The sequence below is a fragment of the Coenobita brevimanus genome, chromosome 101 (genome assembly GCF_032717465.1).
Source record: "Coenobita brevimanus isolate Jiangsu-jjx chromosome 101, ASM3271746v2, whole genome shotgun sequence".
Lineage (NCBI taxonomy): Eukaryota > Metazoa > Arthropoda > Malacostraca > Decapoda > Coenobitidae > Coenobita > Coenobita brevimanus.
This window is the reverse complement of record NC_137054.1, coordinates 11,683,953-11,710,394: the sequence shown is the minus strand read 5'-3', so window position 1 is coordinate 11,710,394 and position 26,442 is coordinate 11,683,953. Positions and strand designations below refer to the sequence as shown.

At 42.7% G+C, this 26,442-nt stretch overlaps 1 protein-coding gene across 1 annotated transcript in view; it reads right to left on the bottom strand.

The window, feature by feature from the left end:
• Rab3-GAP (Rab3 GTPase activating protein) overlaps nt 1-26,442 on the bottom strand; it is an 88,829-nt gene that overhangs the window by 21,530 nt on the left and 40,857 nt on the right. Inside the window, exons 11-14 of the mRNA XM_080284552.1 lie at nt 25,346-25,480; nt 16,969-17,195; nt 15,019-15,170; nt 14,463-14,561 (exon numbers count right to left, since the gene is read on the bottom strand). Of these exons, the coding sequence (XP_080140678.1) occupies nt 14,463-14,561; nt 15,019-15,170; nt 16,969-17,195; nt 25,346-25,480 (613 nt within the window). The remainder of the gene's footprint in view (nt 1-14,462; nt 14,562-15,018; nt 15,171-16,968; nt 17,196-25,345; nt 25,481-26,442) is intronic.

Below are 26,442 nucleotides of genomic sequence, written 5' to 3'. Positions count from 1 at the left end.
TGCTTCTTTATTTCATCCATTTCATTTTTGAAAGCCATTTCTAGTTTGTGTACACGTTCAACCAGTCTATTGTGAGTCTCCACTTCAACCAGTTCCTGGTAGAAATCATCATTTTGCTTTTTACTTTTATCCCTTTTCTTTTCCAAATTTGTTTTACTGAAGTATGTATCCATTTTGTAATACTAAATGAACAAAGTATGTACTTACAGAATATGTACACTTTCCCCGTGTTGCTGTAGTATAAACAAACCCAGCTGACTCAACGCATCGTGGTTCTTTGTTCTGTTTGAACCAGTCTTATTTAAACTTATTATTTCTTTTCCTTTTAATAATGAAAAATCATTTAGTCTAACCTGGTACAGAGCTTGACTCATTCAAAGATACTTATTTAGGTAATGCCTCTGGCCGTGTTGGTCTGGTATGGAGCGCCGGTAACGGACGTCTACCTCCGACGATGCCCTGTGTGTGTGTGTGTGTGTGTGTGTGTGCACACCAGAAGGGTTGGTGGTATGCAGGATGAGTTGGGAAGCAATGAACACGATCGTGTCAAGCACGCATTTTAGAAGAGAATGTAAACTGAATAAATATGAGTCTGGGGTAATAGTAGGCAGACTGGATATTTCCCAGTCATAAGAGCTGACAGGAGGTTGGTGACGGATGTTAAAGTTATAGGGAGTGAACAGTGTGTGTAGCAACACGAATTACTGATATGTGACATGGTGCTGAAGGAGCGTGCAGTGAAGAGGAGGACCTATGCAACCAGGAGGAAAATACAGAAGTTGATAAACCATGCAGTAAGGGATCCCTACTACAGTGGGATGAGTAGAAAGGTGGCTGAACAGGTAGTTGTTGACAGAAGCGTTATGAACAGCACAGAGTTCTCAAGAACAATCCATTGAGAGTTACTGATTCAGTGTGCGGATGGACAAGGGACCGTCTAAAACACAACGTAATAAGGAGGTGGGATTAGGGTGTAGAAGCCACAGTTAAGGACAAAAGAAGATTTATCTGGGAATGGAAAAGGAATGGTAACTGAGAGGAATTCTTGGCTGCCATGCATAGAGCTAGAAAGGAGGTATACTGGGCAAATTCTGAGTCCCTGAGACTTTTAACCCTCTCATACAGGAGGGCTCGGTAAAAAATCCAACCACTCGCACTTTTACGACGCAGGTTGCATCCAAGTGAAATCCAACCACTCGCACTTTTTCGTCTAAGGTTGCATCCAATTGTATACATAGGTCGTGGCATTTTTTCGCCACAATATTCAGTTGCGTCATTCAACTTTCTCCCCTGCCCTTATTTATAACTGTACTGTTATGAAATTGCTACATGTTATAAATGAATAAGTGACCTTCCTAATGAATAAAAAAAAAGAAAATAGAAAATAAATAACCATATTTTACCATTCACCCATTTATTCAAAACTGATTTCTCAGATATATAAACATTTCGTCAATGCTTGTTGAGAGAAAGTTGTAGAGCATTCAACAAGCACTGACGAAATGTTTATACAGTATATATAAAAAAAAAAAAATCAGCAATGAATAAATGAGTGAACTAAAAAATCTGGTAATTTTTTTTTTTCTTCTTTCATTTGGAAGATCATTTATTCATTTATAACATGTAGTAATTACATAACAATACAGTTACAAATCAGGGCAGAGTAATGAAATGTTTGGAAACATTTTACGTTCTTGAGACAGCCGCTATTAGAACAGCGCGTGTGATCAAAGACCATACGATATTTATTCCATAAGCCATAAAAATCTTACTAATAGAGCTAGAAGTGTCAATTTTTTACGAAAATCATCACAAATAAATGCTCTACAACTTTCTCTCTACAAACACTGACAAAATATTTATATATCTGTGGGAAATCAACACTGAATAAATAAGTGAATAATAAAATATGGTACGGTAATTTATTTTCTCTCTTCTTTTTGTTTCATGCCTTAGGAAGACCATTATTTCATTTATAACATGTAGCAATTTTATAACAATACAGTGAAAAAGCTCAAGGGCAGGTGAGAAAGTTGAATGGAAACGTTTTCCAACGTCACGCACATCACTGAGTGAGAGATGTGTGGCGTATAAGGTCTGGGCCAACCTGTGGGAGTCATGTAGTACTTGGAAGCAGTTCGACGCAGGCTGCATTGAAAGAGTTCGAGAAGGTTAATGGATGACCTAAATAGTGCTTAATGGAAGTATGTGGTATTTAAAGTGGCAAATCAGATGAAGAGGGAAAACAAGAATATCACAGGTGAGCAGTGGGCAAAGAATGATGAAGGAAAGGTAGTGGTGGACAGTGAGGCACCTGGAGATGCATGTGTTAGGAATGTAATGCTATATGAAAGTGAGACCCGGGCAGTAAAGGAAGAGGAGATTCACAGGCTCAAACATACACAAATGACGATTAGGTGGATGTGCAGTACGTCCTTGAGTGTGAGGCATGGGGGGTCTAGGTTTTCGACGGAAGAGTTGAGAGGTAGGTTGGGACGGGAGTGTACCGGTGCTACAATGAGGAGAGGTAGATTGATGGTTTGGACATGTGGAGAGGAGGGGGGGATTATAACTGGGTGCAGAAAGTGAGAAATGTTAATGTTAGGGGTAGGGCTGAGAGAGCCAGACCAAAAATGACCTGGGATGAAGTCAATGAGCGTGACCTCGTGAATAAAGAACTGCTGGACATCACGCACCATGGAAAGCAGCCATTAGGTGACCAAGGCTGATGCATGCAAGCATGCTGGAGCCTTTAAAAACAAAATGAAACAAAACGGAGGAAGCATTATAACTGGCAGCTTAATGAGGAGTCTGATAGAAAAGGGAATGTTTGGAGTTACTGGATCCATTGTTTGGCCTTTGGCCTTTGATTGATGCTGCTACTGTGAGCAAGGCAACAGGCAGGATGCAGCTGGGGGAAGGCAGTGGGTGTGTCTGTATTGGTTGCTGAAATGCTGAAGGCCACTGGAGATGAAGGAATGGGTTTAGTTTCTGAAATGATAAATTTAATTATATATAAGTGTGCTGTCCCAAATGCCTGGCTGAAGAGTGTGAATATAAATGTGTAAGTGGGGAAGGGTGATGCCCTTGAAAGAGAGAAAGGGGATTATAACTGGGTGCCCCCTGGGGGCAGGGGGGTTTCAAGAATACTCCCCCAGTATCCCTGCTTGTCGTACGAGGCGACTAAAAGGGTTGGTGGTGGGTTAGTGCCCCACCCCGTAAAAAGAACTAACTAAAAAAGCAAATAAAGCGCCTCGGACCCGGACGGACCATACGTTGACGACTAAGGAACGGACAAAGGACATTCTGAGAGTAGGAACGTGGAATGTGAGAGGAGTGAATGATGAAGTGAAAGAGAGAGAGATTGTCCAGGTGCTTGAGGATGCAAAAGTGGATATATGTGGATTGACTGAAACTAAATGGAAAGGTGAAAGGATGAGAGAATGGGAATACGGTGTAGGTATATGTGCGGGAGTCAGTGAGAATGAGAGGGCAAGAGAGGGAGTATGTCTGATGGTAAGCAAGAAGTGGAAGGAGAATTTAAGAGAGTATGGAACAGTGGGTGCAAGGATTGTATGGGTGAGGATGAAAGTAGGTATACAAGCATGGGCGATTGTATGTGTGTATGCTCCAACAGAGGATCGAGTGGCAAGAGTGAAAGATGAGTTTTGGGCGAGAGTAGAAGCATGTATGGACAAGTTTGAGATGAGCGAGAGAGTGCTGTTGATTGGAGACATGAATGGCAAAGTCGGGAATGTACGAGTGGATGAAGTGGTTGGTCAGTGGGGTGTGCCAGCGGAAGTAGATGGGAATGGTAGTGCTTTGGTGGACATCTGTGCTGGTAAGGGGTTGGCAATAGCCAACACCTACTTTCGTCATAAGATGATCCACCGGTATACATGGAGAGTAATGAGGAGGATGGATGGTGAACTTGTTGAACGAAAGGCAATGATAGACTACGTGTGTGTGGATGAGCGAATGAGGAGACAAGTGTTGGATGCAAGGGTGTGGAGAGGGTGGGGGAATGGAGTCTCGGACCATCACTTAGTGATGGCCAAGGTAGAGCTGCAAAGAAAGTGGTTGAGGAGGCGAAGGGGAAGACAGGAGGAAGCAGCTCCTGTGAGAAGAGTGGAGAAATTGCAAGATAGTGAGAAGAGGACAGAGTATAAGAGCATAGTGGAAGAAAGACTGGGAAGGTATGAGCTAGAGCAGATGGAAGGGGTGGAAGACGTATGTAAGATATTCACGGAAGAGATAAGCGCAGCGTGTGAGGCGGTTTGTGGAGTGAGGAGGAGATGCAAGGGTGTGCAAGGGACAGCATGGTGGAATGATGAGGTGAAACGAGCTGTGGAACAAAAGAAGAAGGCATATGGTGAATGGTTGGCGAGTAGAGGTAGGGGAGAAGATGAGAGAGAGAAGAGAGAGGTATATGTGAGCAGGAGAAGGGAGGTTAAGAGACTGGTGAAGGAGAGTAAGAAGAAAGTGGATGAAGAGTTTGGGAGGAATCTGAGTGTGAAATGGCGGGAGAGTAAGAAATTGTTTTGGAAGGAGGTAAAGAAAGTAAGGCAGTGTGAAAGGGGAAATAGTAGGGGAGTGAAAGATAGGAATAATAGATTGTTGGTGGAGAAGAGAGAGAAATTGAGGAGATGGAAGGAGCACTTTGAGGATTTGTTGAATGTGGAGAGTGAGAGCAGTGTGAGTATAAGTGGTTGGGGAATGGCTGGGAGAAGAAGAGATGAGAGGAGGGAGGAAGAGATCAGTAGGTCGGAAGTAGTGGAAGCGATGAAGAAGATTAAGCTGGGAAAGGCCCCAGGAATTGATGGAGTGTGTGGTGAAATGCTTAGGTATGGGGGTGAGATTGTTGTGGAGTGGATATGGAAGTTGTGTAGATTGGCTTGGGAAGAGGGAAGGGTTCCAGAGGACTGGAAATCAGGTATAATTGTTCCTCTGTACAAAGGAAAAGGGGAGAGAGAAGTATGTGGTAACCATAGGGGTATTTGCCTTCTTAGTGTGACTGGTAAAATATATGGTAGAATACTCATTGATAGGGTTAGGCATATGACAGAGGAGCTAGTTGGAGAAGAACAAGGGGGATTTAGGAAGGGAAAAGGGTGTGTAGATCAGATATTTGTTCTAAGATGTTTAGTGGAGAAGTATCTAGAGAAGGGAAGGAAAGTGTACGCTGCCTTCATGGACTTGGAGAAAGCTTATGACAGAATAGATAGGAAAGGTATGTGGAAGGTATTAAGAATATATGGACTGGAGGGGAAATTGTTGAGTGCTGTGAAGAGTATGTACGAGGGAGCTAGGGCTACGGTGCGAGTGGATGGTGAGCTGAGTGAGTTCTTTGATCTCAATGTGGGACTGAAACAGGGGTGTGTAATGTCTCCATGGCTGTTTAATATATATATGGATGGGGTCGTAAAGGAGGTACAAGGTAGGGCAGTGGATGTGGGGGTGGCCCTAATGAATGAGGGTGAGATTTGGAAGCTTCCGGTGTTGCTGTTTGCTGATGATACAGTATTGTTGAGTGAAGATGAATGGGAGTTGCAAGGTTTGGTGAATGAATTTGGGACAGTGTGTAGGAGGAGGAAGCTGAAAGTTAATGTAAACAAATGTAAAGTTATGGTGTTTGAGAGGAATGAAGTTACAGAGTGTGCAGTGAGGTTGGATGGTGAGGATATGGAGAATGTGAGCGCATTCAAGTACTTGGGTAGTGTGATGAGTAAGGATGGAACTTTGGGGGATGAAGTACATGAAAGGGTACAGCAGGGAAGGAAGGTTGTTGGCACACTGAAAGCAGTGATGAGAAATAGGGAGGTGAGTATGGAAGTTAAGAAGACACTGCATGATGGTATTGTGATCCCTACCCTGACGTATGGAAGCGAGGCGTGGACCTTGCAAGAGGGGAACAAGTCAAGAGTGAGAGCAGTGGAAATGAGTTACTTGAGAGGAGCATGTGGAGTGACATGGAGGGACAGGTTGACGAATGAAGAAGTGAAGGAACGTTGTGGGGTAGATGTGGATGTGGTTGAAAAGATTAGGAGAAATACACTGAGGTGGTCTGGACATGTGGAGAGGATGGAGAATGAAAGACTGACTAAGAGGGTGTATGTAGGTGAGGTGGAGGGAGGGAGAGGGAGGGGTAGACCGAGGATGAGGTGGAGGGATGGAGTTGAGAGGTATATGAGGGAGGGGGGGGTGAGTTGGGGGGAGGGGAGTCAAATGGTGGGTGACAGAGTGACTTGGAGGCGTTATGTCTGCGGCCACCAATTGCAGGATTAGGGCGTCGGGCTATAGATAGATAGATAGATAGATAGTGCTGTCCCAAATGCCTGGCTGAAGAGTGTGAATATAAATGTGTAAGTGGGGAAGGGTGATGCCCTTGAAAGAGGAAACTATAGAGGCATTAAACTTTTGGCCCAGATAATGAAGCTACTGGAGAGAATCCTAGAAGGTATGATAAGGGAAACAGTGAATACTGATGAGATGCAGTTTGGGTTTATGCCACGCAAAGGGACCACTAAAGCCATATTCATTGTCTGACAGCTTCAGGAAAAATATATAGGAAAGAAAAGAGAGCTGTACTTTGTTGATCTGGAGACGGCTTTTGACAGAGTCCCTAGGTTGGTGGTGAAGTGGACAATGAGAAAGTTCGGGATCAAGGAGTGGCTGGTTAGAGTGGAATGGAATGGAATATGAAGTTTAGGCCAAAGGCCAAGCACTGGGACCTGATAGGTCATTCAGCGCTTTGATGAGTGAGATATGAAAGACGATAGTTTAAAAGAATGAGTATAAAAATTGAGAAAACTACTACACAATAACCATGCAACTAAGATCGTAGGTAAAATGGGAACAGATGTAGTCAGCAAGCCCTAAAACATAACTATGACAACACCAATCACAGCTTGCAGTATAGCCCTGTCTCCTTTAAAAATGCCATAAGGCTAGAAACATTTGCCCTATTACCTAAAACAACTGATAGGGATCCCCTATTTGTTAAAAATTTCGCCCGAGAGCGGGCATAGGTCGGACAGTCCAATAAGAAATGCCTGCAAGTTATTGTGACTTGACAGATGTCACACTGGGGTGGGACCCCACGGTCCAAAAGGAACCCATGAGTCAAACGTGTATGGCCAATTCGCAGCCTAGTCAACCTCGTCTCAAAACCCCGACAAGCCTGAGAAGAGGATGACCAGGCATAAACCGATGGCCGAATCTCTATATACTTCGTGTTATTGGCCAGGGAGGGGGAAGCCCATCTCGCCTGCCACTCAGACCAAACAAAGTTACGGATAACGGTCTTCAAATCAGAATAGGGAACCTTATTATACCCAACAGAAGGAAGAGAACATGCCGATTTTGCCTCTTTGTCAGCAAATTCGTTCCAGTAGAGATTAACATGTGACGGTATCCAGCAGAACAAAACAAATTTATACTTTGTAGCCAGGCGCCAAAGCCAAGACTGAATCTTCCTTATTATAGGGTGGAATGTGTTAAACTGCTTAATGGCGGCCAAGCTTCCATAGGAGTCTGAATATATTGTAAATGACTTTCCCGGCATTGAGTAAGCCTCTTCAAGAGCCTTCTCAATAGCAGTTAGTTCAGCAGTGAGAACAGACGCATTATTAGAAAGCCGTCCAAGACGTACACCCCCTTCATGGACGACAGCACAGCCTACACCAAGGGGTGACTTTGAGCCATCAGCATACAACTTTACTGAGTCTCTGTGGAGAAGGTCATGACACAAAAACTTCGATTTAATTTCTTCATCCGAAAAGATTTTTCTACGTATGGTTTTGGGACACACATTAGGTTCTGGAATGAGCCAAGGAGGGAGACTGCTGTAGCTTACTGGTTCAATTCTTTGCTCCCTCAGTGATGCGTCACCCACAGGAAGCATGCGAATCTGGAATGGTATAGAGGCTCTAGGACCACAGAACTTAGACGGGTCACACTGCAACAGAACATCAACACAAGGATTGGTGTAACGATTGCTCTTAATTCGTGCAATGTAGCGAAGCCCTAACTCATGCCTGCGTAAGTCCAGAGGAAGCTGGTCTGTATCTACATATAAACTCTCCACAGGGGAAGTGCAGTACGCACCCGAGCACAGTCGTAGTCCCGTATTGTGGAGCACATCAAGCTCATGAAGTTTGGTCTTACATGCAGAGGAATAAATTTGGCATGCGTGGTCAATCTGTGACCGGCACAAAGAGTTATAGAGCCTGAGAAGGGAGTTCCTATCAGCACCCCAATCAAAACCAGAAACCATCCTAAGGATACTTAATGATTTCTTGACTTTAAGCTTCAGATAATCAATGTGCTGTGACCAGGAGAGACGTGAGTCAAAGATCATACCCAGAAACTTAACCTCCTTCTCAAAAGGGATGATGTCGTTGTTTAACTTTAAGCGTGGGACAACCTCCTGGCGTGTGCTTCTAGTGAAGAGGACTGCAACAGTCATGGAAGGTGAAAAGCAAAAACTATTATCATCAGCCCAACGACAAATAGTGTATATGGACTTCTGCAGGTGATGACTAATCTCAACTGCGTCGTAGCCAGACACACAAATTGACAAATCATCAGCATACAGGGAGCCTAACACAGGGCGGGAAATCTGATCGAGAACTCCATTGATAGCCACAGCGAAACAGATGACACTAAGAATGCTGCCTTGGGGAACACCCTCCTCTTGCCTATAAGGGCTGGATACAACATTTCCGACACGAACCTTAATGTAACGTTCTGACAAGAAGGAACGGATAAAGCGAAACATATTTCCCTCTATGCCATATCGAGACAGCTGAAGAAGGATACTAGTGTGCCTGGTTGTGTCATACGCCTTCTCGAGGTCAAAGAACACCCCAATAGTCTGACAATGGCTGGCAAGGCTTTGCTGGATTTTATTTGAGAGGATCAGGAGGGGGTCTAATGTTGAACGGTTCTTCCGAAACCCAAATTGGTAAGGAGAAAGCAGCTTTTCGGATTCTAAGTACCACACTAACCTTGCATTAACTAGCTTTTCCATCATCTTACAAACACAGCTGGTCAATGCGATAGGCCTATAGGTGGTGGCCAAAAGGGGATTTTTGTTTGGCTTGCTGATGGGAATGATGAGGGAAACTCTCCAACTGGCAGGAAAAATGCCCGTTTCCCAAATTTTGCTAATGATCTTTAGGAGGAACTTCGTAGCCATAACAGGCAAATTTGTAAGCATTGAATAGAGGATGTTGTCCTCACCTGGAGATGTAGAGGTAGTCGACGACAGAACGTCTTCTAGTTCCCGAAGTGTGAACGGAGCATTATAGGCAGCATTGGAAGAAGATGGAGAAGGTGGAGGCATGTCAGGAATACCATTCCCTGATATTAGAGAGGACTTGGAGACATAAGCAAAATGCCTCCCTAAGGTCTCCGCAACCTCAGCAGGATCAGTGATGAGGTTGTCACCTATTTTCAATGTCGGGTTGGGAGATGGGATAAATTTGCTTGAAAGCTTTCTAATTTTCCTCCATATAACTTTAGAGGGAGTCTTGGAATTAATGCCGTTGATGTAAGATATCCAGGAGTCCCGCTTGGCCTTTCGAAAGTAGCGACGCTGTTTTGCCATGGCACGTTGGTAAATTTAGCGCGTGGCAGCTGAGGCTCTGGTCTTGTAACGACGATAGCACTTTCTCGTAATTTTCCTTAGTATGGCACAGGTTTTATTCCACCAGGGGACCGCAGGTCGACGCGGTTTACCTTTCGACATAGGGATGGCCACATAGGCACTGCCCATAATCACAGCAACAAAGTAATCATAGGCTTCCAAGTGACTACAGAAGGACTCGAAAGGCCTTGCCAGAAGTATACCGTTTTTGCAATTCAACCAATCAGCCTCCCGCTCCCTCCACCTAGGAGAAGGATGAGCAGGAACATTTTTCACACACTTTAGATGGATTGGGTAATGGTCGCTTCCATTCAGAAAGGGATTTACTGACCAACGAAAATCCATTAGGATGGAGGGAGAACACAAGCTCAAGTCAATAGCGGAGGAGGCTCCACTACAGACATTGTGGTAAGTCATAGAGCCATCATTGTAAAATGAGATATTATGTGATTGGAGTATGTCATCTATAATCCTCCCACCAGCATCCAAAATTGTACCACCCCATAGTGGATTATGGGCGTTAAAGTCTCCAAGAAGAAGAAAGGGACAGGAAGCTGACGGATTAAGTCTTCAATGTCATGCTCACTGAAACCACCACCAGGTGGAAGATACAAGGAGCACACCGTGAGCAAATATTCCAATACAACTGTAATAGCAACGGCTTGAAGAGTTGTCTGCAACTGAACAGAAGAATGCTGCAAGGACCTGTGAACAATTATTGCTGTACCCCCATGCGCACGATTTCTTGGCGGAGAGGGAGACCCGTGAAAGGCATAATTCAATCCAGGATTGTATACCTCAGAGCCCAACATGGTCCCCTGGAGACAAACGATACCTGGATCAAAGTCATGTATCAAAACTTTTAGTTGCTCAGACCTAGAGCGAAGACCCTTACAATTCCACTGCAAGATGTCAGAATGGAAAATTACCTACTAACGTCGGAAGCCCCAACCTTTCCTTTATGCGGTTGGGAAGATGAAGGCGCACGTTTGGTATCAGTGTGCAATGGCAGACGACGGCTCCTCACGGACTTGTCAACAACAGATTTGGTGACTGGGATCTTAGAAGTTACAGACGGAACTTCCACTGGAGGAACTTGAAGTTGACTATTTAGTGCGGGGTTTTGGGGGAGTCCATGAATTGTACTTCCCGGTGCCAACTTTACTTGGTATGTCAACAGTTTTGCGGGAATGCAGGGACTCTGACGAGCCTCCAGAGGGGAGACCGGCACTCGTGCTGAAGTACCTGATGCAGCAGCCGGGACACGCAAACAGGACTCCGAAGAAAAGGTAGGCCTAGCAGCGTTTAATTTATTCTCTCGATTAGGGGCACGTTTCATATATGAACATGGTGTCTTCTGCTGATGGCCATCTGATACTCCCAGAGGAATCTTGCTAGGTGGAACGTCCGCTGAGTCAAGAGACTCAGTAGACCCTCGGGGACGTTTCTGGTGTGACTGAGATGAAAAACTCGGAGATTGCTTAGTCGGAGAACATATATGTGTGATTGTCTTTGTAGACTCTGAGGACTCAACAGAGGGGGCAGCTGATGATTCAGGAGAAACAACTGACGGGCAAGGACAAATGCCTGTTGAGTCAATTGTTTCACATGAACGTCCAAGGTGCCTCTGGTGCGATGTAAATATTTTAGGTGTTCTTGTTGGAGAATCCATGGGGGCATGGACTTCTACGGCATGAACTCTTGTAGTTAATGTTTCCGGTCTTTCAGATGAAGATGCTGTGGAGGGCCTATCTGACACGGTTGACAAAACGGAAAACTTATTCCGGACAGGAATACAAGGAGCAATCGGAAGAGAGCGGGAAGAAACTTTTGTTGGTTGAGGAAGGTGAAAAGGTGCTGAAGCCGAACCAGATGTGGAGTTGGAAGAATTAGGGCAGAGGGAGGAGGCAAATGTCAGCCCCACCATCCTTCTCTTGTCTAAACAGAAGTTCCCGTCTGGCACTACCCAGGCTAACGAACTGTGAGTTAGCCAACTGAAGAATATCCTGCTCAAGGCGGTACCTCCTACATTGTCGAGAACTTAGGGAATGAGCCTCCCTGCAGTAAAAACAATAGGGATCCGACTCACACTCAATAGTAGGATGAGAGTCCAGGGCAGAGCAATGACCACACCGGGGACGATTTGTACAGTTCTTCCTCCCGTGACCAAACTCATAACATGAGTAACACTGCAGGGGACGGTCAACAAAAGGTTTTACTTGAAGGGACAGAGGGCCAATTTTAACACGATCTGGGAGATAAGGACCATAAAAGGTGAAGACGATCATGTTACTATTTCCTCTGATCTTCGATACTCGCTGGACATTATCAGGGCACAAATCAAGAATGTCATCTTCTGAAAAAGCATACAAATCCTGATTATAGACACGCCCTTTGCTGTAATTGAATGTTCGATGAGGTTTGATGGTCTCAAAGAGACCATCAGAAGGGCAAGGTAGATGGAGAAGCATCATGGCCTGTGTCAGATCCTTTGCTCGAACTAACATTCCTTTACCATACTTCTTGAGGTTGCCCTCAGGAAGCACCCCAATTTCTTTCTCTAGATACCTAGCAGCGTGGATGAAGTTTCCTCTCCCTTCTCTAAAATATGCCACAAACCAGTAAGGTGTGGGGGCGTGTCGCACCTTAGGAACTCGCTCTTCAGCATCATCAAAGATGTTGGGGCAATAGTCATTTTCACAATCCATTACGTTGTTTGATCGGATCAGCTCAACAGTACAGTTGGCCTCCCCTAGAGAAAGAGAATTCCTTGCCTCAAAAGCGGCTTTGGCAGCACTGCCAGAAGTAAAGGTCACGTAACACCGATTGGACCTACAGTCATCATCATATCTTAGACGGATACGAACAACTGTTCCAACTGGTTTGAAAAGAGAGTGAATGGCACGGTAGGAAAGAGATGTAAACACATTAATCAGCTTAAGCGTATCCAGATTATAAGGAATCTTGGAAGACTTGATAGGTGACTCGCGGGGTCTACCAGCATCATTAGTAGCAGCAGCAGGAGTGCAAGCTCCAGCCTGCACTTGCGAAGAACCACCATCACGACCAGAGGGTGACGTCTCGAGGGTCTGGTCGACCTCCCCTCGAGGACCAATGGTATTTTCAGTGTTTATATCCATATAGAATGGGTTAATAATAAATGGCTCCAGGGGCCAGGAGCAACCGCCTACCGGGAATACGAGGGGACCGAGCGCTGGCCGCCGCGAGCGGGGTACCTCGTCCCCATGGGGGCTTCTCGGTTTAAGAAGAAACCCCACATGATCCGAAAGTTTGCCCACGGAGGAGCTAAGACCCCCTTCCCCAGCGCATCCCAGCCCAGACACCCAACCATCCAACACAGGACAACCCCAGAAGGTGATCCCTCTGGCGGGCAGCACTGTTGACCCACACTGGCAGCCTAACTCCAGGAACCATTTAGTCTGGTCTCTCACTGACGACCTTACTAGCATGGGTAGCCCTCTCCCCCCAAGAGGGGAGGAGCATGGGCCGAAGCCCCCTCTAGCCTCGCTCGCCAGGTCACAGGGACAAGCAAGCCCCCCCACCACGACAAGGCGGTTCCCACCAGGGGAGCTGGTTAGAGTGGTTGTGGCTATGTATGTGGGTGTTCACACCTAGGTGAGGGCGAATGGAGATTTGAGTGATGAGTTTCCTGTGAATGTTGGTATGCATCAGGGGGTCAGTCATGGACCCTTTATTGTTTGTCATGGTGCTTGGAGATCTTTCACATGATTTCAGAAATGAACTCTCATGGGAGATGTATGCTGATGGCTTGGTGTTGATTGCACAGAACTGAAGGGAGGCAAAGGAAGGATTTGAGGAATGGAGAGACAGAACGTGACATAAAGGTCTGAGAATAAATGCTGATAAGACAGAAGTGATGACATCTAGGGCTGGTGGCAGCACTGTCAACACAGAGGGAGTGTGGCCATGTGTAGTTTGCCAGAAGGGTGTGGGAAGTAGCTCAATCTTGTCTGGTGTTTGTGATAAGTGGGAGCATAAGAGATCTAGTGGTACTGTGGGTAAGCTGCAAAATAATGCCGATTTCACGTGCAACATATCAGGAAGAGCATGTAGAGGTTGTCAGGCATGAAAGGAGCAATCCTGCTGGAGAATCTTCTGAGTGTGAGGAGGAGCTTATTTATTTGGGTGACATTTTAGGTGCTGGAGGTGGGGCTGAGGCTAGGGTAAGGAGTGGTTAGAGAAGTTCAAGGAGCTGTTGCCTCTACTAACATTGAGAGGCCTCTCTCTCTCTCTGTGCTAAGGAATCTTTGTATGTGGCATGTGTTGGAAGTGTAATGCTGTATGATGGTGAGACATGGACAGTAAAGGAAGACGATATTTGCTGGCTCAAAGGTACAGATATGTCAATGATTACTGTAGATGGATATGCAGTGCGTTCTTGAACATGTGGCCTGCGGGGACAAGGACTGTGATTGAAGAGTTGAGAGGAAGAATGGGACTCGAATGTATTGGTGCTGTGATGAGGCAGGGTAGACTGAGATGGTTTGGGCATGCTGAGAGGATGATGGCAATTTGGTATGGAAGGTGAGAAGTAAGAACACTGGGAATAGGATTATGAGAGGCAGACCAAAAATGGCCTGGGACGAGGTCATACAGTGTGACCTAAGGTATAAGGGACTGAACAGGGAGGCTGCCAAAGATCAAGTAGCATGGACAGCTGCAAATAGGTGACTAAGGCAAAATGCATGCAAGCATAATGGAGCCTTTAAAAATTATATGATACGACATAATCACTTTAACTAAAAAAAAGTACAGTTTAATGGCTACATACCTTTTTTGTATTTACTGAGGAAAAGCAGCCACTCTGTCCACAGTTGGATAACACTTCTTTTGTTTCATCAGGTGTTAAAACTAGTAACTTTGAAAGTTCCTGTAAAAGCAAAAAAATGGTAAAGATATGGAATAATTGCTCAAAAATATGAGTAAGGCTGGACTGTGTACAAACTGAGATTATACTAATAGTGAGCATAGAAAAATGGCATGACTTCAGCCCTTTTTTTTTTAATACTGTGGTCAAAGTACTAGGGTGGGATTTGAGGTCTGGGTTACTTTGGCAGCTGCTGTATACATATGACTTGATGCTGATTATGGGGAAAAGAGGGAGGGCTTGATACCAAGTCAAAGTCAATAATCACACATCATCCTTAAGGTATGAAGGTCAAAGGCAGCTAACCACCTGCTATCTACCTACTACCAACAGTCATTTATGTACAAAGCTGTACATTTCAAATTATTATGCAGCAGTATAAATGCATAATCATCTAACTTCATACTGCAGTTACAAAGACTCTAATCTAATACAATATAAGGCTGCAGACAGGACTAACCTTGATCAAATCCTCATGCTCTGGATCTGGTGAGGCTTCCCGGCAAGTATGTAATTGCTCGAGCTCTGTGTACAAACAAAGCAGCTGATCTAGCCGACCCAGCTGCTGCCTGAACAGACGTCCCTCATGATTCAACTTTTGTCCCTCATCACCTAAAATACAAGAATGCTGCATTCTAAAGTAGTTAATACTTACTGCAAAACCTTAACTGAACAAAGCATTAGAGTCTTTGGTGCTATGAATGATAGTGTGTACTGTATATTCCATTTTACCATGGACAGTCAAAGACTGAAAATGAATCGAGCATTAGCCAGAAGAAAATACTGGTACCTTTGGGTATTAAATACCTTGACACACACAACGAAAATAATGGGAAATGTGGTTCTGTCCTCAGCTATGTTGGCAGCTCAGCTGGCTGATGACTGACATATCGGCTACTACCAATAGCTTGTAAAATATGTTGGGAATGATCATACAGATTGTAATGTATACAAGCATTAACAAGTTGTCAATTTTGCATATCCAAATCACTCCAGATGGCATCATACTCACAATGCAATGATACTTTTTTGAGATAGTGTACATTAGATTCATTCACAAATAAAAAAAACAATATAAAGTCTTTACAGCTGTAGCCAACTCTGTGGATTTAAAATGATTATGATACATTTAATTTTAACATCTTCCTTAACCCCTAAAGATCGCATTGTTCTGAGGCTATGTTCCACCCCAGTTGCAATTCGGAGTTGATTTTTCAACTTTTACCAAGGTACAATTTTTTCTTACAGATTTCAAGAGCTTGAATTTGCACACCTGACAATGTATATTTCACTTTCACATGACTGATGGTTACTGCAATATTGACCTTCAAAGAACGTGAAAAGTAACAATATTACCCCTCGTTTAGAGAGAGAGAGAGAGAGAGAGAGAGAAACTAAAATAAAAATGCACCAAAGTAAATTTTGGCTTCTTAGATTTGAAGAGCTTGTTTTTACACCAGAAAATGTATATTTCACTTTCATATGTCTACTGGTTACAGCACAACTGACTGTCAAAAATAAAAAAGTCACTCCTCCCTATGAGCAAGAATGGGATATCCTTGATAAATAAGGGGGAATAAGGAGGTGGAGGGAGTGTGGCGGGCATCAGGAGGGGGGAAAGGGAGGAAATATGCCTGCTACACAAAGCCAATACAGTTTATAGGGGGTATGGGGGGTAGTTTGGTTGAAGGGGACACAGAGGGCACGATCCAATGGGACAGAGGGAGGTGGGGAGATGGGGTGGGGTTAACCCCTTCCCACACCTGGGGAGGGAGCCAGATCATGCTTCCCACCACCTCATCTCTTAGTTTCCATTGGCTAGGTACCATTTACTTCATAAATAAGGTGGAGTTACAGCTCTCCAGCTTTTTGTATCCTCTCTATGATTGTCGGCCATAGAACCAAGTTCAGAAACTGATATTGTCGGTCATAGGACTTCACGGGGTGGGGGTGGGGAATCAAAATTACTATTAACTTTGTTACTGTTTTTGTTTTAGCCTGAGGCTCATCTGAATATGAGCCTGGTGGACAACAGACTGAAGTCGTCCTCCCGCAGAGTGCCCCTCAGGGGACTGAGAAGGAGATGAGGGATGTCTGTAAGACCAAGCAGCACAGTTGCCAGGTTTTACTAGTACCACTATGTGAAGGTGTTCTCCCCAGCACCACCATTAAATTTTAAAGCCCAAGTGTAATATTGCCTGCGAGTACTGAAAGAACATCATCCACCCAATTCTGTAGAAGGGAACTGAGTCAGACTGATGATTTTTTTTTTTTTTACGGGAGGAAGAAGGAACCAAAGGCCATAAGCCCGCAATAAGAGTTCCCTCCAAGAGAAAAACAAAATACAAGAGAGAACCAAATTCAAGATGACAATGATTATCCTTCATTTTGTATAAAATGTGATACACACCCTCTTCTCTGTCAGGATATAAAGGAAGAAAGATGTTCAGCATTTCCTGGAGGAGAGAGATGTTGACATGGGTAGATGTGATGAGTGTGTTGACTGCCTGCCGTCGAACACCAAGGGTTTTTATTTCCTCCAACACTGACATTACCTCCCCCACACTCCCATTCCTCAGATGCGTCTTTAGACTCTTCAGCAGATGCAAGTCCCTCGAACGTCGGCTGGTTTTGCCCCTAGAAAAGTAAGCATCCAGTGTTACAGACTACAACACAGATCAGTATGCTGGCATACATGTACAGTTGACCCTCAATTTACGTTGGCTTGATTTGAGCTATACATGTTTTGCAAGGAAAGATATACGCTGGGGTGGGAGGGGGGAATGCACAAGAAATTCCCAGAAGTATGTCCCTGTTTGCGGCCATCCCTAAAAAGTTTCACTGTCAGACCACACATGTATGCTCACCCCACCTAGAATTACAAAAACATTTAGTAAGACTTTCCTACATCACATGGTCATAATTCAACATGGCTAAAAATAAGAGATGTGAAATGTTACACTAGATCAGCTGGCCAAATTGGTAGAATCGCAGAGAGGTGGCCTGCAGTGCCAATGGACCCAGGTTCGAATCTTGGCAGGGATTTATTATTCTTTCCCTACTCTTTCAATATATAATGTCAAGAAGCCCTGCTGTTATAACAAGACAGACAATACTTATATACAATATTTTTAAGAAACAATACAGTCATAACTATGATACACCTATTTATTTTTTTTTTACACTCTACTAACTAATCACTTGAATCCAGATGATATCCTTATTAGTTAACTGTCTGAGTGAGTAAGCAAAGCAAGTGAGCAAGAACACTATATTAAAATACATAGTAGTCAGTAAAGTACAGCACCACAGCTCAGCTGTCTCAGAAACTACGAAAACTACAGAAGATCTACACATATTGTTGGAAAGTTTATGAAAGAGTAACAGTCTTACTTTAGTTTCTTTTCTCAAAATCTGTCACCATACTGCTGAAAAAAGCTGAAAAGCTATAAACTGAATACCAAAATTCAGTTATCTCTGGGACTTTTACAGCTACAGCAGCTTTACACACTGTTGGAGAGCTTACGAAAGAGCGATAAGTATTATGTAAGGCATCTTTTCTCAAAATTTGACACCATATTGCTCAAAAAGGCCAAGGAGAACTAAACTGTGCAGTAAAACTGTGTTATCCCCGAAACTATTAAAATTACAGCATACCTGTGCACATCTTGCTGAAATCTACAGGTGACCCCCCCCCCCACTCTCGCAGGGGTTAGGGGACACAGGCCCCTGCGAAAGTGGATTTTCCGCGAATAATTTCTAACCCCCCTAGATCCATGCCATACATAAAGAAATAACCCCTGGAAGGCACTTAAATCAATTTCACCACATCAAAACAACCTAAACCATCAAAAACAAACCCTATTCAACAACAAAATAACAGTACAGTAATTGGTAAGGTTCTAAGAGTTTGTAGTACAGGTTATCCCTTAATTCACGCGAACTTTTTTCACACGATTTCAGTTATCCACGAATTTTTCGTACAATAATGAAAACAAAATTATAGTATTCAAATAAGTAATTTCAATATACAAGAGAAATAAATAAAATATAAAAAATGCCTACCTGCTGCCCATGTGCACACATATATGTATATATGTGTGTGTATGTGTGTGTGGGAGCCTGGGAGGTTGGTCTACCACGCACCACACAGTCAGTTTGAATCCGACGGTCGAACCATGCATGACTTGCAAATCGTTATTTGTGGCTTATTTTTCTGCCTTCCAGTAATTGCTTGCCTTGTCTGTCAACATGGGGCATAAGCGTAGTGCTAGTGATGCATGTGGTAACACACCAAAACTGACTTGTAAAGTGATGTTGCTGACAGAGAAAGTTAAAGTGTTGGACAAACTTCAGGGAGGAATGTCGGCGACAATTCTCCGTCGGGACGATTCCCCGTCATTTATTTACATACCAGTTTATTTAGCAAGTACAGTACACTAGTTTTTTACTTATGAGTTATAAAATCCCCCTGAAAATTAGTTATTAAAGTATTAATTAATCAATAATAAGTATATTAATAGAATGACGGGGAATTGTCCATGTTTTGACGGTGAATTGACTTGATGGTGAATTGTCTCAGAACCGTATGTTTGGGGTGAGTCAACTGTTCATACAATAAAGAAGGAGAACGTAGCATACGGGACTCAACGGGAGACAGTGAGGGCCAATGCACCAGACTGTGTAGAAGTGTCTCCACCTACGCCTGTGAATTGTCTTGTAATCGCATGTTTGGGGTGAATGAGTCAACTGTTCATACAGTAAAGAAGGTAGAATGTAGCATACGGGAGGCAGTGAGGGCTAGTGCACCAGGCTGCTGAAGTGTCTCCACCTACGCCTGTGCTTGTCAGGTTTCAGTTAAATTTCTTACATTTTTGTTGTTTTTAATACTTTATGCTAGTTTATAAGGTGTATGTAGTGCATAAACAGTATTATTCAGATGTAATATATGTATAGACATGCGTAATTATGTGCACACAAGGGCAGAACATATACGTGAATTTACCACATACGCGAAGGGTCTGGGAACCTAACCCTCGCGTGAATTAAGGGCTTACCTGCATACGAGACAAACTGATAGAGCCGATACATTATAAAACACTGTAACTACAGTTGTACTGGAAGTCAGTAAAATCAATCTGAACACCTAAAATTTGCCTACACTATCTAAATCATTACCTATGCAACACAAAACAACAGTGATAATTCATACAGTACAGTTATGAGTAAGGCTGTAAGAGCCTGTGAATAACTAGGGCTGCACCCGTGAAAATCGGACCCTCTCTTCTATAAAAATCTGCAAATGTGGATTCCGCAAAAGTGGGCAGTCACCTGTATCTTATTAAGTATTATTTTTGTAGCTTTTCTCAAAAACGCCAAGGTATTGTTGAAAAGTGCCAAAAAGCACCAAACTAAGCACAATATTGAGTCAAGTATGTAACCTGCCATGTTCTGACATGAATGCTCAGAGCCCCTAAACTGAAAGTATTATCAATTTAAAGCATGCACTAATAAGAGGTAAGTGTGAGGACACACTTCTTTTGGCTAAAATAATTTTAGAAAGCATGCCCACTTGAACATGTTGCACAGTCAAATTTGGATCCTATAGCTTAATTTCTACTGCTACCAGACAATTTTACTCAACTCAGGTAATGCCTCTCACTGAAGGGGTTCAAAAAGTCACCTTACGCTGAATAAAACCTTACTCTGAATAACATCTTCAGATGGCAGGAATGTTTTGAAAATGTCCTCAGGCTTTAGACTGTACAGAATTTTAAGCTAATGTATTACATACTATACCTACTGCCATCAGTGGTTTAACACATGAATTAACCCTATAAAAATGAAGACATCTTAAATTCATTTCGCTACAGCCAAACAATTTTAACAAGTTTGGGAAGGATCCCTTGGAAAGAGAGGAGGTTTGAAGCCATCTTCATACATCCCCCTTAATCCAACAAGTACTTCTTAAATAAAATCATTTGAGGTTGGAAAAACAGACACAAAAAGTCAATGTACTAAAGTGATTAAAGCCCATGGATGTTGCTATTTAAAAATACAGTAAATGTTAAAATTATAAGCCTTATTTGGAAATGTTCTGATTTCCATATGAATCACCAAATGATAAATATCATCCCCATTAATACTAAATTGAATAAACAACAACTAATATAACAAAAAATACTTGTTACACATTGATGTGCCTATATCTATCTATCTATCAATCTCTAGCTATCTACCTATCTTGATGTGGCTATATCTAACTACCGTACTTCACAGCATATTAGACGCTGCGGCGTGAAAGACGCATCCCTAATTCTGGATGGGCAGTTCTGTGAAAAAAAGTATGTCTCAACCATGACTGCAGGTAGGTTGCATAAAATGAGTAGTTTTCACTCAAATACACACTCACCTTTCAGAATCTCTATTCAGTACTATATATCTGTATTTGGTTTCTTTATTTTTATGTAAAAGAAGGGTACAAAACAAGAAAAACAAACAACTCCTTCCTTACAAAAAGTTACCTGTTCCATGATACCATCTTAACACTGTTTATGTTTGTGAAGTCCACCTTTCAGAATCTCTATTCAGTACAGTATTGTACATGTCTCTAGTTTCTTTATTTTTATGTAAAAGATGGGTACAAGACATGAAAACAAACAACCCCTTCCTTACAAAAAGTTACTTCCTACCACCATGCCATCTTAACACTATGTTTATAAAGTTCAATCAGTGTTGCCAAGTGGAAATTCTATCAGTCCACTAGATTGGTCTTAAAAGTGGTTAAAATGTGTCAGATTAGGGAACATCAGTTGAGAAACCCACCAGACAGGATTTAAAAAAAACACTAGTTATAGAGTAAAAATATAAAAAACTTTCTGCTAGATTGGTTTTAAAACCTCTAGATTTAGCTGGAAAACTGCAAAATTGGCAACACTGAGTCCAATTCCTTTTGTACAATAATTTGAGGAAATGTTCATCTCCATCAACCCTTTGGCTACATTGTGCGTTCATGGCCGAGGGAAAAAAAAAAAAAAAAAAAAAAGCCCATATGCCTTGACTCGGCAGTAGTCCTTTTTCACCAATTTTTTTTTAATCTACACGACTTTACCACTCTCGCATGAGTGTGGCCATGATGCTAGTTACTCTAGCTGCCACCAGCTTCGGGTGGCAGCACTTGTAAACATCCAACTAGCCTCGACCCGTGGCTGACCACCCACGCACCACCCACACGCTCGAGTTCTTCTGCCTTAGAACCTTTTTTAGCCTCTTTCAGGTAAGATTATGCTAGTTATCTAAATAACATGAAGATCAATGCATATAGCTAACCGTCAGTATACGTGCAATGCCAGAAGAAAGTGCCAATATAATGAAATATTAATGTTTTCTGCTGGGATCTGATCAGGTGCTTCCATCCAATATCATTGTCTCACAGTGTTTCACATATAATCTATCTATTGGAAGTATACAGGTATATATATTCAAGTTTTTGTAGCTCATCCTGTTTGGGTTTATACTAGAAAAAAAGTGTACGTGGGTGATAAAGTTATTGTGAAAGATCATTTTTTGGCATAGGCCTAGCATAAGAAGAACGGTATTTTTTCCCCTTTGTCATACATGCCTCTCAAGTGTGAATAGAGGTAAACCACCGTGACGATGCCTCAGAAATCAGAAGACTGGATAAATTAGCTAAGCATTTTGCATCCAAATCTGAAAACAAAAAACACGAGCCAAACTGCTGTGTATGCAGTATTGAGCCATCAAAATGTAAGCGAAAAGGTAAGAGACAATGTAAAACTTCATACTTTTGCAATGAATGTATCAATAAACCTGCATTGTGCCTCATCCCCTGTTTCAAGATACACTCAATCCCTTGCTATCACGTCTAATTGGTTACAGCAAATGCACGTGATAGCTGAATTTGCGATAGCTGAACTGAACAATCAATGGGAAAATTTCTTATTGGTTCTTCGGTGGCCCATTTCTCTAACTTTTAACCGCTTTATGCCTACAATTTCCAGCCAATCTTTCCTCCAACATGAAATAAAGATTATTATATTAATAACAACATTGTAATGAATAAATAAACAACATAAAAAGCCATCAAACTTACTTTTATAAGGATTATGGAAGGTTTAGGTGGTTTGAAGGGTTCCGAGGTTTGGGAGTGGCTTAGTTGCCACCAGATCTCTTTGGCTGTCTCCATGATTTCTTTGGTGTCCACAGCTAAATGGGGTATCAGACGGTACCTCGTATCAGGAACGGCCAAGGAAGATTTATGTGGAACAAAACTTGTACGCTATCACACATGTTCCTCGTATCCTCGGCAAAGGACATGCTTCTCACACTGCTGTCAGAGCCCCGTTTCAGTTTTAAACACATGATTACTTTATCGAAATCACAGTTTTCTCGGTATAGGAAATATTAACTCTTTATAAGGGTTTCAAAATGATTGATATTTATTATAAAATATGATATCTATTCTAAAACATTAATAAGTATTCAGTGTCAGGCTAAATGTTCAATGCTGTAGTACAATATATTCTCTGACGAGTCGCCTGGGTTTTGGTCACACTGTTTTCCCCGTTGTATCCTCGGCAGGAATCCATCCAGATGAATTTCAAATGCCCATGGTATTGTCGGTGATGGTGGGTGGTTTTTTGTGTGGTCTGTCAGCCATTATATCACACACACAAAAAAAAAGTGTAAGGAATTCCTCTTTCACTGTCGGCACAGAGCTAATGCTCATTCAACTGAAGTGTGCGGGGTCGTTGGGGAGCGTCAGCCAATCACCAGCAGGGGTGGTCTGTGACGTAGGGGGATGAGTCGCACCAATCTGGTGCGGTGTTCACAACACGGGCGCTTCAAACTCGACGCGTGATAGCAGTCCTGGGGTTCGTGATAGCATGTATGGTTGTGCATTTGATGTGTGCGCTCTAGCAGATAACCGCAATAGCTGAATGCGCGATAGCAGGGGGTTGAGTGTAACTTGTTTCTACCTCACTGTAGTTGACTTTGAATTATATTCTAGCATCACCCACAGTGTCTTCATTAATTTCAATTGGTACTACAACATCCTGGGTATATTTTAAAACGACTTTGAAGAGGTACAAGTATTCAAAAACTAGTGTACTTGCCAAATACACTTATATGTAAATAAACGACGGGGAATCGTCCTGACAGGGAATTATCCATATTTTGACAGCGAATTGTCTGACGACAAATTGTGCTTTTACAATACGTGCATATTATTATTAACCCTGGACTTACTCTCTCTAATTGGATTTATCTGCCTACAACTGCTGTTTTCAACACTCCGCATTACTGGTGAGTTAAACAACCCATAACATCTCTTAATTTTCCATTTACAGATCGTGTCTTCAGTAATACATTATTATGTAAAAACTTTGTGTAATACGTACAGTAACGTTAATATGTGCCATATTGTATTATGAATGAATGAAAAGTGATCCATTTGGTAAAATTTCAGTTTAAACACAAAATTAAAAGTCTTAGGGGTCCCACCCAAAAATCCAAAAAATCTGATAATCCGAATGATTCTCGGTCCACTGTCATTTGGATTAACCCCTAATACGCGGCCAATGGACAGCCGACCCCCCTCGGGTGGCGGGGTTGTATCGCGGTCTGAGTACCTGTAGGAAAATATTTGCCAAAAATCAGAGCTTAATCCTAGAACATTATAATTTTTATGGCAGATAGTACTTACATTCAGCTTTCTCCTGAGACAGGTGTTGAGCCTTCGTGGACTACCCAAGGACTTGTGGAGACTTGCAAAGTTGGGTAACAAAATCTTCACTTTCACACCTCCAGCAACCTGGTTTCCCCTCTACCACAGCCTCAATCTGTCACAGTACACTTTATACTACAACGTACAGGTAGTTTGGAATCCGTATTTGTACAATAAGCACTGAAAATAAGGCTACAATCAACGGAGCATACGGCCGACATGCAGCGCGGCGGCAGTCTTCCCGTCACTGAACAAACATTTCCCTTTTCACAGCTAGAAACACGTATACTACATTATTTTCAATCATATTACTTCCCAAGAGATCACCGCAGCGCGCTTTTTACTCTGCCTTACACCCGTCACTTTATTCTCGTTCCTGTCGGCCGCTCATACTGACTTGGAAGAGCTAGAACTTGCCATAATGTCACTTTGAAAGCCTGCGGTAAACTGACGCTAAACAGGGGCAAACCGTGCGAAAAAAAGCTAGTGTGACAACTGGGGAAACAAGCATTTCCTATTAGCATAAACTGCTTGTGAGAGGAGAGCGCAGATTTACAGTTCTGAGCAGTCAGAGTGCTGCCATGTATCACAGCCAGGCTGGCCAGGCAGTGGTGGTGGTGGTGGTGGGGGGGGGGGGGAAATGCGATACTTGGCAACAACAGAGGTAAGTAGTACAAAGGTAAAGTATGCTAATTGTAGCTAAAGGGTGGTGGTACTGATAGACAATACCAGCTGGAACATCCTTGCCCGCGTTTATTCAAAATTAACTCGAATCGCAAACGCAACGATCTGCCGTTATGTCCTTTTTGGCGAGCATCGCAAACGCGACGCCCCGCGTTTTAGGGGTTAATGGACTTTTACTGTATATAGATATATATACACTGTCGAGTATATATAACATTAAATCTTGTTGTTTACCAGTGGGTCTATCTGTCAATGACAAAACTAAAATAGACACTACCATATACCACCTAGAGCACTACTGTCTCTCCTAATTCCTAATCCTGTTTAGCGAAAAATAAAGCAGTCAATCACTAACCCCAGGGCAAGATGGAAAGGAACAACCACCTCGCTCATATGACCATCTGGAGTAATAAAGATGACTGGAAAGACTCTGCAAGATTTCCCTCTCATACTACTGGCACCCAACAGTGTATGTGGAGTGTAGACAAGCCTGAAAGAGGAATGAGATAGGTTAAAATAACAAACTGTACAGAAGTGGCAGAGACAATCTGAGGAACAATCTGAAAAACACTTGCTACCAATGCCAAGCAAAGTGAGATAGGATGGTACTACAACACAGTCAGCTACTGCAGGTATAGGGTATATGGACACTTCTCTCTCTCTCTCTCTCTTACAGAAGATGAACAGAGGAAGAATATACAAAAAAAGAAAAAAAAGTCATACAACAGATTATATGCATCTTCCATTCATAAAAAATCTGTAACAGATGGACTTGAGATGCAGTGGATTGAAGTTTGGGGGGTCACTAATCCGGAGAAGCGAATGTCAAAGAGAAGCAGTTTGGGGAATAAAGAAGTTCTGAATGACAAAAGTTCTGCAATATGGCAGTGTGACAATCAAGTCAAGAGTGCTACCAGATGCCTGTGTAGCCTGTGGAAAGGCATGAAGAGATGATACAATAGGTGAAACTTCATCTGAGCATTTGCCATAAAAGTACCTACAGTACAAAATAATGCAAGGGAGGCAAGATTCCTTTACTTGTAGGGGAAGTAGTGCATTTGTAATTGCTGGGTTGTAATTGCTGGGTTACTAGTTATTCTTAAAGCTTTGCTCTGAATTTTGTCCAGTTGTTTTAATGCAACCTCTTCACATCCACTCCACTAGGGTGATCAATGTTAGGGCTGAGAGCATACATGACTCTTGTAAAATACAAGTATAGATAACTGATTGTTTGTGAAGAAGTTACGGTCTCTGTACAATAATCCAAGTTTCTTTGAAGTGGTTTTAGCAAATAATCTAACATGAGAAGTCCAAATGAGGGTACTGTTATGTGAAACACCAAGAATTTAAATACTTTTTGAGATAAGAATATTGGTTCCATCTATCCATCCATCACCCAATCCTATGTTGCCCAATGAGGAGTGGAGGAGCCCTGGGTTGGGCAAGTTGGTC